The sequence below is a fragment of the Plectropomus leopardus genome, chromosome 6 (assembly GCF_026936395.1).
Source record: "Plectropomus leopardus strain MGB_pleo_1.0 chromosome 6, ASM2693639v1, whole genome shotgun sequence".
NCBI lineage: Eukaryota > Metazoa > Chordata > Actinopteri > Perciformes > Serranidae > Plectropomus > Plectropomus leopardus.
The window spans coordinates 11,091,299-11,103,483 of record NC_142181.1 but is presented as its reverse complement, the minus strand read 5'-3'; the positions used below and the strand labels follow the sequence as shown (position 1 = coordinate 11,103,483).

Below are 12,185 nucleotides of genomic sequence, written 5' to 3'. Positions count from 1 at the left end.
AATTAAAATGAGACGACAGGAATCATGTGGGCAGGCTGCTCTGCAAACATAGTAGGTTATGGGAAACATGTGCTGTAGGTGCAGCTCCCAAAATAACAATGCTTTCAATAGCTTACATCAATATTTTAAAGTCTTCTGATTTTATTTTCTTTTTTTAAAGCGCAGTAACAGATGAATATTTCATCTCGGAGCCTCATGCAATCTTCCTCTGTTACAACTCCACTGTAAAGTCTCCTGAGGTAAAACATGCTGGGTCTTTAAGGATAACAAGTTTATACATATCTGTGAGATTCGGTCACAAATTGTATGAAATTAATGTGATTTGTCAAAATAAGGTCTCCAAAAATAGCAACATTATTTGAATATTATATATATTTTTTTATTCATACTTCCAATCTCTACTTCACATGAACCAGAAAGCCACTTTATCTTCAGTCTCTATGAGGCAAAATCATCGGCAAGTCAAAACCTACGCGCAGCGCAGGTTGAATTCTTTTGTCAGTGTGTGTGTGTGTGCACACTGCAGATATACACAACATATACTTACAGTATATTTATCTCATGTAGAAATGTCAATAAAAGTCTCTCTAGAGATTAAAACGTTTTCTAAAAAAAAAAAAAAAAAAAAAAAAAACATACAGTAGAATTTGTTTTGAACAGAACTACACCAGTACATATTTTATCAAGACACACTCGAAGAAGAGCATTTGCTATGAGTTTGATCAGTGGTCATGTTCAGCAGGTTGTGTGTGATTCCTATCGTGTGTTAACCAAGGCTGTTAGCTAGCACTGTGATGTACGGGTGGCACCTCTGCCTCACCGGCTCTGTGACAAGGAAGGCAAATGCCAATTAATACAGTCAATGAAGCGCACAATTCATTAGTTTTCAGTGACAAAACGGGTTGCACCCAGAACTCTCAGGTCACCTTGGTTCCACAGCTGTGCAGTGATAGCAATCATACAATCATTCATGTAACGCAGATAACTGTGTGAAGAAGAAGAAAGACTGAGCACAAACAAAAAAAAAGCAAATAACTACAAAGAGGTGTTGTCTGTAAGTGGTCGTAGATTTGTTTAAGTTAAATTTGTTGGATCCAATAAGAAACATGGCTGTTTGAAGGGAATGATGAGGGTGCAAATATGTTCATTTGCATAATTGTGGAGATTTATGAAATAAAATTCAGACCTGCTGCGACAGTTCCTCTGAGCCTCGGAGTGAATATCTAATTTAGACTGAGGTTCAATATTAAAATGTGTCGGCCACAATAAACTATTTCAGTCAGCTTGACAGTGAAATCAAATTTCAGTGTCCCGAAAAAAAAAAACCTTAACAAAAATCAAATGTCAATAAAACAAGAAATGGGGACTAAAACCAACTTAATCAAGCATTTTACAAATCCTGCTCAAAACAATATGAGAATGTTTGTCAATTTTAAACAAAAGGTAGAATTCATGTCTGGAAAAGAAAATCCATTTCATCATACACTTTGAAAAGCAAACTCTTTAAAGCATTTCAATCACACGTTCATATGACATTTCTGTACCATCATATACATGAAGCAGAACTTCACTAAAATCTTTCAGTGTCATCAGGATTGCGAAAGTGATTTCTATAAAACAGAAAACATTTCCAACCACTCCCATTCAGATCTTAAGGTTTCCATGTGTTATCGTTACTCAGTGCTTTCTACAAATGTTTTATGAACACACACTTGCAGCAGGGGGCCAATCCCGAAGCTCCGCTGTTTGTTAGTAACACGCCATGCAGGCACAGTAAAGATTTCCCTCACACAAATCACTTTTTCCTGCCTCGCTCTGAAATAGACAAGAAAGGCTTTGGGATGTGACATCGAAAGAGATTGCCACATTGAATAGAATAATGCACAAATATCCTATTGGAGCAGATGTAACATTATTTGTGAACCAACAGGATAAAATCCAGCTACTCTGAATGAGTTTGGAAGTTGTTAATCACCGGCATGATTGTCAAATTAACTAAAAAACACCTCAGCTCTGCAATTACCTCCAAACTCTAACGCCACCATGTCCTTTCGTCATTCTTTACCTGAAAAGGCCTTAAAGTGCTTCACTTTCTCCTTTTTTCTTTAACACAAGAGAGTTTTCTTGTTTTTGGAAGAGCTTTCATGACGGAAAACTGTCAGCTGTCAGGGATCTCTGTTGATAAGCTCTTAAAAGACGCTCTTAACCGCACCTTACCCAGTAAATACTGTATACAATACATGGCATACATGATAAATACTTAATTTAAAACAACATGATCATTCGTGAAGGTCCATTTCTGTTCTTTCTTTTGGTTCTATTTAGTTGCGTAGAGTTCATTTTCATGCTTTCATTGCATCCAAGACAGAAATGTGAGATGGGGGAAGAGAGTATATAATGTGGGTTGAATATGTAATTTTAAAGGAATAGTTTGACAATTTGGGAATTGTTTGTTTGCTTTCTCGTCTGTGAGTTTTACGAAAAGACTGAAACTCATATATGCACGGTACACATGAAGCTGGAGCCAAGAGATGGTTGTCTCAGCATAAAGACTGGAAACAGGAGGAAACGTCCTGCTAAGCTAAGCTAGGCGGCTGTAGCTTCATATTTAGCTTCAATCTTTTCATCTAGCTTTTGGAAAGAAAGCCAATTTCAAAATTTGAAAACTATTCCTTTTTAGCAAAGAACTGTCAAGCCACTAATGTGGTGACACGGACAAAAGGTTGCTCATAGAGGGAAAATGAAGGGTTCATCTCCAAAATGTTATTTATCCATTTATAAAGAGAAAAATGATCAAGTTCATCTAAACATTTAGATGATGAATTCTGTCTTCTTCCTTTTGTCAACCATGGATTTAAGCTACTTAGTAACACTGACATGAATTGATAGTTTAAGCAATCAGTCATTTTGTAAAGGTATTTTGTTTTTTTAAATGTTGGATATGTCATTTTGGAACAAAACTCTTCGATTGTAAACTGTACCCTGGTGAGGCTAATGCAAGGCGGCATCCAAATGCATTAGCATTAAAAAAAAAGGCATTCTGGCTGCAGGAGCCAGAAAAGAGAAATTAAGAAACATACAAGTGTGGAATGGTAAAAATGTCACACTTTACAGCACACACTTGTGCACACACGCACGCATGCACTCACTCACACACACACACACGTACACTCACACACACACATGCACGAATATAATCGCGCAAATGCAGAATCATACTTGCACACTGGACATGTCACAGACATATCTGGCATGCATTTTTTTTTTTTAGAAGAAAACACTTTTTGTTAGAAATTCTTTAACTGGTCTAGAGCTCTGATAACTTCTGTATGTACATAAATTAACAATAAATATAGGTAATGTTTATATATTTTGAAATATATATATTAAATAATGAAATATTCTTATATATTTCAAATATATTCATAGAATTCTTTCTAATTTGAAACATTTTAAAGAGATATAGTCACAGTTTAGTAATAAAACATGTAAGAACACAGGTCTCCCTACTGGTCTGGCTGCAGCACCCCTTTTTTTAAAAAAAAAATAATAGGTTGTGATCAAAGACTGGCCTTTTAGTCCAGGCTAATACATTCTGCTTTATTAAAAAGATGAGGAATAATGCCATGTCAGATAGCTAGAACTGTGGCAGGGGCAACTGATTTTGTGAATTGCGTATAGGGTTAAAATCACTGGCCTGGGTCTCATCAGTCTTTCGCTTCTGCTTATAAATATTTCAACACAACAGTCGGACAGGGAACCAGCCCTGACGGAGACCAAGCAGCCAGCTTCAAACAAGGCAATCGGAACTGATCGGTGAAGATGAGCTCCCGGCTACAACACCTGTTTTCTTATTTTGGTTGTGGAACGATACTGCACTCTGATTACATGGAGGTTCATTAAAGGGACGCTGCAGCGAGAACCTCTAGAGGGACGATTGGTTTGGAACAGTCTAGAGAGTGTAGACAGCCGTTAAGACTCGTAAGGACCCCCTTCCTCCGATTTGATCTCTTCTGTTCTTCTTTTTTTTTGTTGACACACATAGACTGGAACTGGACCACATTAACACTGACTGAGGGGAGCTAGGTTGTCTAAATGCATGCAGTAGTTTTCCTTCTTGCTCTCTGCGACTCTGGTCGACATGGCTTACAGTAGGATGCACTTGGAAATAAGAGAGAAGAAGGAAACGGTTTATCCAACAGGTGTAGAGAAGGAGCATCTTCGCTCAATGCCTCAGTGATGGTCGGGACACCTCAGTTCCTGCGTGTGATGGGGGCACTTCCCGTCCGTGATTCCCTCCTCCTGGGGGTTTTAACCTCTGTGCGCTGGAGACGACTGTTCCACTCTTTGTGTCTATTGGACCAGCTCACTGTTGGTCCCGCCTCCCCCTCTGTCCTCTCTCTCTGTCTTGCTGCCGCCTGCATACTGTTTCACAAACAAAACAGGTCCTACAGTATATTGCACAGCACGCCCTCATGGCCTTGATGGTGTTGTGTCAGTGATAGCGACTTCTCTTCTCCTCAGCCTCGGAGCTGTAGTCCCTTAAACCAATGCCTCGCTGGAGGTTCAATAACGAGTCTTTCATCTAAAGAAGGGAAAGGAGGAAAAACGATGTGTTTCTTAAGTTATTAATCACAGTGAAATGACACTGATTTAGAATAATACATGGAACTATTCACTTAAGTACGGATTTTTACTAAAAAAAAAAAAACATGCAAAGACTCGTAATGTATGCATCATGCATGACCCTAGAAGTGTGTGGTGGTGCATTTCAGATTCAGATTCAGACAAGTTTATTTATCCCAGAAAAAAGAAACGTTACCAGGGCCGCAAAAACATCCAGATTTAGAGAGGGGACACCGACTGATACAAAAGACACATTCATGTGAAAAAAATATTAATTTCTCACACGGTGCTGCAGACTTTATTTACACTGGGTGACAACTGAAAGTGCTGGTTATTCATTGATGGTGGAAAGGTTGATTTAAACATTGCCTGAGAAGAATTTCTGTAATCTGGCAAAAGTAATCAATAGCCTCTATTTTATCTAGCAGTTCTGTTGTGATATACTGAGGGTTAATAATTAAATATATATTTTTTTAAATAGATTAATTTAAACTGTGAATGTTGTGACTATATGATCAGCTGTCCTTGAACAGCAAATGTCTGTTTTTGCCGTCTCAGAATCTTTAGGCATTAGCTTTTTTCTAGAGTCACTGTTTTACATTACAATTTTAAAATCATATTGTGTACAACACCCAGAAGCACCAGTTGGCTTTGTATGGTATTGAACTAAGGTATATTATATCCAGTAGTTCAGGTTTACTGGCTCAAAGGCTCCCTCCATTTGCAGTGGACGTAAAGCCTTTTGCAGGTCTGAATTAGTCATACATCGTGAAATAGTTCAGCGAGCTATCTGTGGTGCTAATATAACTTTTATGAGTCTGTCACCATATGACTAACTAGTAAATACAGTACGTCCTGTTCTTTGTTATATGTGCAGTGTCTACGCAAAACCCAATACAAAAGCAGGCACATTGTGTGGGAATTGTCAAAATTTGGGGGTATCACTAACCTCGCATTGTGATTTTGAAAATGTGTCTTTGTGTCTGAGTACCTGGTCTAGCAGCACTACTGACGACTTGATAATCTCCCTCCACTTCTGCAGCTCGGTGTCATGGTAACGCTGCTGCGCCTCCAGGAGCTGGGCCCACTCCATCTGCGTCTGAGGCAGTTTACTGGGAAACACATATACACACACACACACACATTAGCAACATCAGTGTGCAGCCACTCAACCCAACAAACAGTTTGGATAAATTGTTTCCGTAAGCCCTCAGCTATACTCGGGTAATTTAAGAAGCTCCATGTTTTCTTGCCACACACGTCACCCACCATATGGATCTACTAGAGTGTGTGCAGGGCTAAACTTACTTTTAAAAGTAATTTCCTGACTTGTAACAAGGCTTTAGCTTTTGATTGCCGAAACTTACAATAGTCACTTCATATTTTGAGTAATTAAAATATTATATAGTTATACATCAGATAGAAAGAATTGTTTTGGTATTGTGAGTCAAAAAGTGACTGAATTTTTTTTTAACCTGAAACTTAATTCATTACTTTGAAACATAGTTTGAATCTTAATTTTTTTCAGTTAAGATGTCCAGCTGTTCTTCACAGACTTTGCCATTATTTCCAAAACAGATGCCTAAGTGCACATGAGTAAACACACCAATGCACTCGCAGCATTATCTGGTTTCAGTTCTGACAGTAGGAGCATTTAAAGGACGAGAGTATAAAATTTAGGGGGATTTAGTGGCACCTATTGGTGATGATTGAAGATTGCAACTATCTGAATTTTCTCCTGGTTAGAGTCCTCCTGTGTTTATTAACGGCTCATTCTAATGTAATGAAAACACAATTATTATTTGAGGTGAAAAGAACACATTGTATTATATTCCATTTCCTATTCCTACAAATCCTACCTTTAAATGTAATTAATGCAACAAATATTTAAAAAAGCTTTTATTTTGGAGTGTACATTAGCTGTTTGAAAAAAACAGTTTGCACTGCCAATTTCGACCTGGCAACCATTATTATAATTGAGCCCTGGTGTGTGTTTAAGTGCATGTCTGGAACTGTCTGTGTATATTCGTGTGTGTACACCTTTTGGGCAAACAGATAAACAGAACTCCATTCAGTCTCGTGTCTGCAGTGACAGATCCTGTTTAAATGCCCAAAATATCAATTAATCAGGTTACATCTGTAATAAATGAGTTCTGTATAAATGATGGGTGCTAAAATATAGGTGTGTATACATTTGTGTGTGTGTGTACCTTTCATGAAGCCGCAGACCTTGCCAGGTTGTTAAGGACTGTGCTGAGTACTCCAGCATCCACAGCTTGTAGAAGAGCATCATGTTGAGGAACACCAGCAGGACGAGGCTGATGGAGGGCAACAAAGAAAGGAGGAGAGTCAATACATTCATCAGTCATCATTCATTCACGGTGAACATAAAGTAGCTAATCTGTTCATGGCAATGACAAACAACGCTGGGAACACTTTTTAACATACACATCCAGCTATGGTGGCTAATCGGATTATGTACCTTAGACAGATCCTATGGATGGCAATGAGAGGAGAGGAGAGAGAGGTTACACTCAAGACAGCTACAATGAAATATTTATAAGAAAACAAAAAAATGTTTAATTGAAAGTTACACAAAAACTCCACAGTCTACTGGAGAAATGAGGACACAAGAGACTCAGACAAAACTCTCAGTTTAACCCCTTTAAACCTGAGCAAACTGGCTTAATCTTTCACATAGACGAAGGCAATGAGCAACGAAAGAAGAAAATTAGCAAGAAATTTCTTAAAAGTACAAAAAAAGAAAATTACCAGAAAATTAGCACAATTTTTTTTTTATAAATGGTAAAAACAAAAACAAAAACAAGGAAATGGCTTGGAAAAAAGGAAATGCAAATCTAATTAACTTTAAATATATCATTATAATTAAGTAATTATTTTCTAATAATTATTTTCAAATATTTTTCCTCCCCTCTGTTCTCGCTTTTCTGTCTTTTTTCTTTTTAATTTTCAGTTCATTTTCTTGAAAGCTTTTCCTAATTTCTTGCAATTTGTGGCACATCTTTTGCAGAGTTCCTTCTTGCATTTTAGCCATGTTTTCAAAAGAAATCAAACCAATTTGCTCAAATTTCAAAGGTTTAAACGTTTGAAAAAGCCGTCATAACACATGAAATTGATGTCGCCCATGTTTGAAAGGGTTAATATACTTGAAATGAGCATGTGTCAAATTTGTATTTGCATCTTCATGGTCAAATAAACAAGCATCCTGACGTGAGTGATTGCGTGTGTTGTGATGAGTTGCGTACACAAAGCTGATGATGAGCAGCAGTTTGGAGACGCTGTACAGAGCGAGGCCTCCGGGCAGGTGATGGTGTTCTGGACTCTGGTGCCTGGTTTGCGTGGAGCCTGCCACTTGTTTGATTCTCTGAATCACTTCCTCATCTGTTGGCGTGGTAACGGGGCTGAGCGCCTCGTCCAGGTGCTGGCTGCGCATGTGGGGGAGTGGCCTCTTCTTCCGCCTCACCGTGGAGTTTTTCACCACCTTTGTTTTTGGAGACAGCTGGTGGGACTCGGTCAGTATGTCCTCCAGCTTGGAAAGCTCCACCTCTGAGGTGGAAGAAGACAGCGATTACACAATCATATCACGTCTGGTCCTGGATTACTTGAAGATTGCTAGTCGTTGGAAACATTTACATGCTGCAGTCTTTTTGGATTGGTTTCCTGTTTAGTTAAAGGGTAACTTATGTATTTTGCAACCTTGACCCTATTTTGACATATTTATCATGTCTATGTGATGGGAACTACAATTTTTAAAAAATGTTTTGATACAGTATCGAGAAAGACTGCAGCAGCAGCAGCAAAGCTGCCTGCCGTGTAAACTCAGGGCATTTGTGCACCCTCAATATGCATCCACTAAAAGTGCTTGTTTTTTCCACTGACAGGCTCAGATTGTTATCCCACGTATCTGGCAACATAATGGAAATGATGGCTGCAGAGAACTTATTTCTAGACTGGTTCTGGCTGAACAAAAAATATCATACACTGATCAAAAAAAGGCGCATACTGCCCTGAGTGGTTAAACTGCAGTCTGTTCTCACTCACAAGGGGATGATTTCAAAAATTGTTGATCTTATTCGTCACTTAGACACTTAGACAAAACAGCATGGGGAAGTAGGGTCAAGGTTGAAAAATACCAAAGTTATCCTTTGATTGTTGTCATTCCCATATTTTCTCTCTTTAATATTACCCAAATCCCTTAAAAAATATCAGCAAATCCCCACTGATATATGTGCTCATTTACATTTCAGAATCATAAAAAATGTTATACTTTTGTGAAAATATATATATTTATATATATATTTCAATATGTTTTCACTGGGGGAAACTACAACATAATGTAAGTGTGTAAACAGACAAACAAACAACACTCAAGTTTACCTAGATGGCGGAAGTTCTCTTCCAGCCCACTCCAGAAGTTTTTCTCTATGAAGCCTTTCACCAGGCCCCAAGGCTGTTTCCTGTAGCGCAGCTCTGTTGATACCCTGAGCGACAGAAAGAAATGCATTTATGCATATCTTTTACAATAAGATGTATTCTGTAAATATAAATAAGTAAGAGATGAAAATAAAAGCAAAAGTAAATGTAAAGTCATTGAAAAGTAAAACAAACACCCCATAGTACGACACCATGCTTCTGGTGTGAGCTGTGGGTGTCTTGACCACATCTTACTCACCGTAACCGACACTTGTTCTTGGCCACCCTGGTGAGCATGTAGCGGTTGAGAGTGTAGAAGTAATCGTGGTAGGGCACGTCGTGTGTGATGACCTCAGCGTCGATGATGTAACACTCACTTTCCTGGCTGGCTTTGTACAGAGTCTGATACAAGAAGGAACATTTGGTTTATTTGATTATTATTTGAAAAGCCATCTCGAACTCAGAGGATTGAAATAAGAAGAAATCTTTCTGATACACTAGAAATTGACAGTACCTGTGTTTCAGTGACTGTGGCTGTTTTGGGGGCTAGGGGGTTGGACAGCGAGATGGTGTACATTATCTCTCTGGTCTGGTTCCCCGCCTCCTCCTTCTTCCATGGGTGGTACACCACATCTAAACAGCAAATGAATAGAAGAAAGAAATGGTCACATTTTCGGTCTGCCTTTCCTCCAGAGAGGTTGAGGGTCAGCAGTAAAAGCGTCAGAAATACTGACCTGAGAATCGTCTCTGCTCCATGAAGTCGCTCATAAATTGTGACTCGGTGAAGAGGATACCGTAGAGCTTGTCCACACTGAACTTGTAGATCTCATTGATGTACTGCCTGCCATTCAGATCCTCATGAAAGGCCTGTACTTCACCTACATGTCCAAGACAAGAAGACAAATAAATGTAGGCAGATACAGATAACATATTTACGGGGAAAGAGAAATGTTCATTAGGGATGCATGATAAAATTGGCATGTCATTGGTATCGGCAGATATTGGTTTCAAAATGAAACATCAGAATCGGCCAACGTGCTGATTTCATCCGATATGACAACCCAATACCAATTTTTTGTCAAAGTGAAGATATACAAAATCTACCATAAACTGAAGTATTTTTCTTATTTTGCACATGAAATTATTGTGGCATACGTTGAAAAGCATTGTATTTCACGTGTCCATCTGTTGGTGGGCTATCATGATAAGAGTATGCATCATATGATGTTAATCTACTACAGAGCAGACCTGATGATCACTAAAGCTAGGTGGGAAAAAAATCGGATATATCGATACTGGTTATCGGCCAATGGGTTGTTATACCTCGGCATATCAGATACCGGCAAAAAATCCAATATCGGGCATTCCTACTGTTCATTCTGTGTTGTGCACTTACCCTCATCGTGTGTTTCAGAGGAATCACTGAGCTCGGTGGGGATGTCTTCGTTGTCATTGAAGTCCAGAGACGGTGAGGGGACAGGACCACCAGGCCCGCTAGTATCACTGTTCTTCTCTTCCACTAAAAGGGGGACAGTAAGCAACTCGCCATCTGGTAGGCAGTCTGCATACTCTTCTGTTGGGAGGTCAAACTGGAAGAAAACAAGAACAAAAGGCATCGGTCACAATGATACATTTTCCCTATGAAATCTCAAATGTTTTCTGACTCTGGGAGATGTTGCAGTTATATAAATATGTGTGTGTATATATATGTAACTCACTGTGATGGGTGGGTCAGAGTTGCCTGGGCTGGGGATGGTGCTGTTTGGGACTACTTTCTTATGTAACAGAGGAGGGCTCCCCTCTGGCTTGGCCTCAGCGCTGCTCTTAGACAAGTTGTCATTGTTGATCTCATTCTCTTCATTGGGGATCTCTTCACTGAAGCTGAAAGCACCAGAAAGCAGCGTCAGGCAAAAACTTTACTCAGTTGTACTCATTTTATCTCACACAGTGAATAAGGTTCTTGCAACGACTGTGTCAAGCAGTGTTTGTAAACTTTTTATCTTCAGCCATCTTTTTTACACAAGGATGGATTATTGGACCAATGACTGTATGTAAAGATAGACGGCATGACAGCTAACCCAATCTGAAGCATTAAAACGTCTCGATCGTCCCCTGGTGGCTTGCTGCAGTATAAGTCATAAACCCCGCCCCCTCCATGTTAGTGGATGGGACAAAACTAAACTAAAAAATATACGTATATAAGTACATATCAAATAAAATTTTCCTAAAGATGGTTTCTGTCCTTTTCAGATAGTTTTTATCATGCTGATATATATGATAGTGTTTGTCAGATATGTTTAATTTTAATTAGTAATTTGGTGCGATGGGAAGAGGGTGTGACGTCATGATTGACAACTGTGTGCTTGCGATCAGTGGCGCTGTTCGTGACTGATTGGATGGGTGTGAGGGCGGGAACTCGTTACTGCACAGATTGCTTCTGCACAGGCTCCAAATGCTCACCAGAGCAAGATGGCAGCACCCAGATCTGGGATATTTTGGCTTCATTTAATGTACAGCGGGAGGAAGTGGAGATGCAGTGTCCATCTTTAAGTACAGTCTATGGTTTGAACTCTCACAGCAAAGTTGGTTTAGCATCCAGGTGTGCACATGAATCTGTGTGCAGATTAAAGAAATTCTAAAACAAGTCTGTATGTGTGGGAAACAGCTGAAAGCGATTACTTCACTTTACAAATACATATGTAGAGCAACAAGGACGGCAGTTTCATTTTGGGCTCAGTTGAGCTTTGAAGAGAAGCTGTCCTTTTACATAAGCAGTTTGAGTTCACAGAGAGAAGTGTGCAGATGGCTGGATATAGGCAGTGGTGGAATGTAAACTAAGTACATTTACTCAAGTCCTGTAATAAATACAACTTTGAGGTACTCTACTACATTTAAGTGACTGCTTTAGTTACTAGTTACTTTAAAAATAAAGATTTTGGTTTTGTTATACATTAAACTTCCCCTAAAGGATACAGATAAAAGATTCTGCAGTCACAACATTCAGATCACATACAGAGCCCACATCTCCTCAAAGGTGGGTTGACAGAACAGCATCGACCAAATAGATGACTCCGTATTGATTTGACCTTGTAAATCTACTTCAGACATGAAAGGAAAATATAGGA

General features: G+C 39.0%; 1 protein-coding gene across 13 annotated transcripts in view; it reads right to left on the bottom strand.

Annotated features, from left to right (window-relative positions):
• Positions 1–611: 611 nt before the first annotated feature.
• The window catches only part of gramd1bb (GRAM domain containing 1Bb), a 126,877-nt gene continuing 115,303 nt past the window's right edge, over positions 612–12,185 (bottom strand). For all 13 annotated transcript variants that reach the window (XM_088078691.1, XM_088078694.1, XM_088078692.1 and 10 more), the window contains 10 exons: positions 10,779–10,941; positions 10,457–10,649; positions 9,795–9,938; positions 9,575–9,693; positions 9,320–9,462; positions 9,025–9,128; positions 7,893–8,193; positions 6,837–6,944; positions 5,618–5,738; positions 612–4,585 (listed from right to left, as the gene is read on the bottom strand). In XM_088078691.1, the coding sequence (XP_087934817.1) occupies positions 4,496–4,585; positions 5,618–5,738; positions 6,837–6,944; positions 7,893–8,193; positions 9,025–9,128; positions 9,320–9,462; positions 9,575–9,693; positions 9,795–9,938; positions 10,457–10,649; positions 10,779–10,941 (1,486 nt within the window). In that variant the 3' untranslated portion in view covers positions 612–4,495. The remainder of the gene's footprint in view (positions 4,586–5,617; positions 5,739–6,836; positions 6,945–7,892; positions 8,194–9,024; positions 9,129–9,319; positions 9,463–9,574; positions 9,694–9,794; positions 9,939–10,456; positions 10,650–10,778; positions 10,942–12,185) is intronic.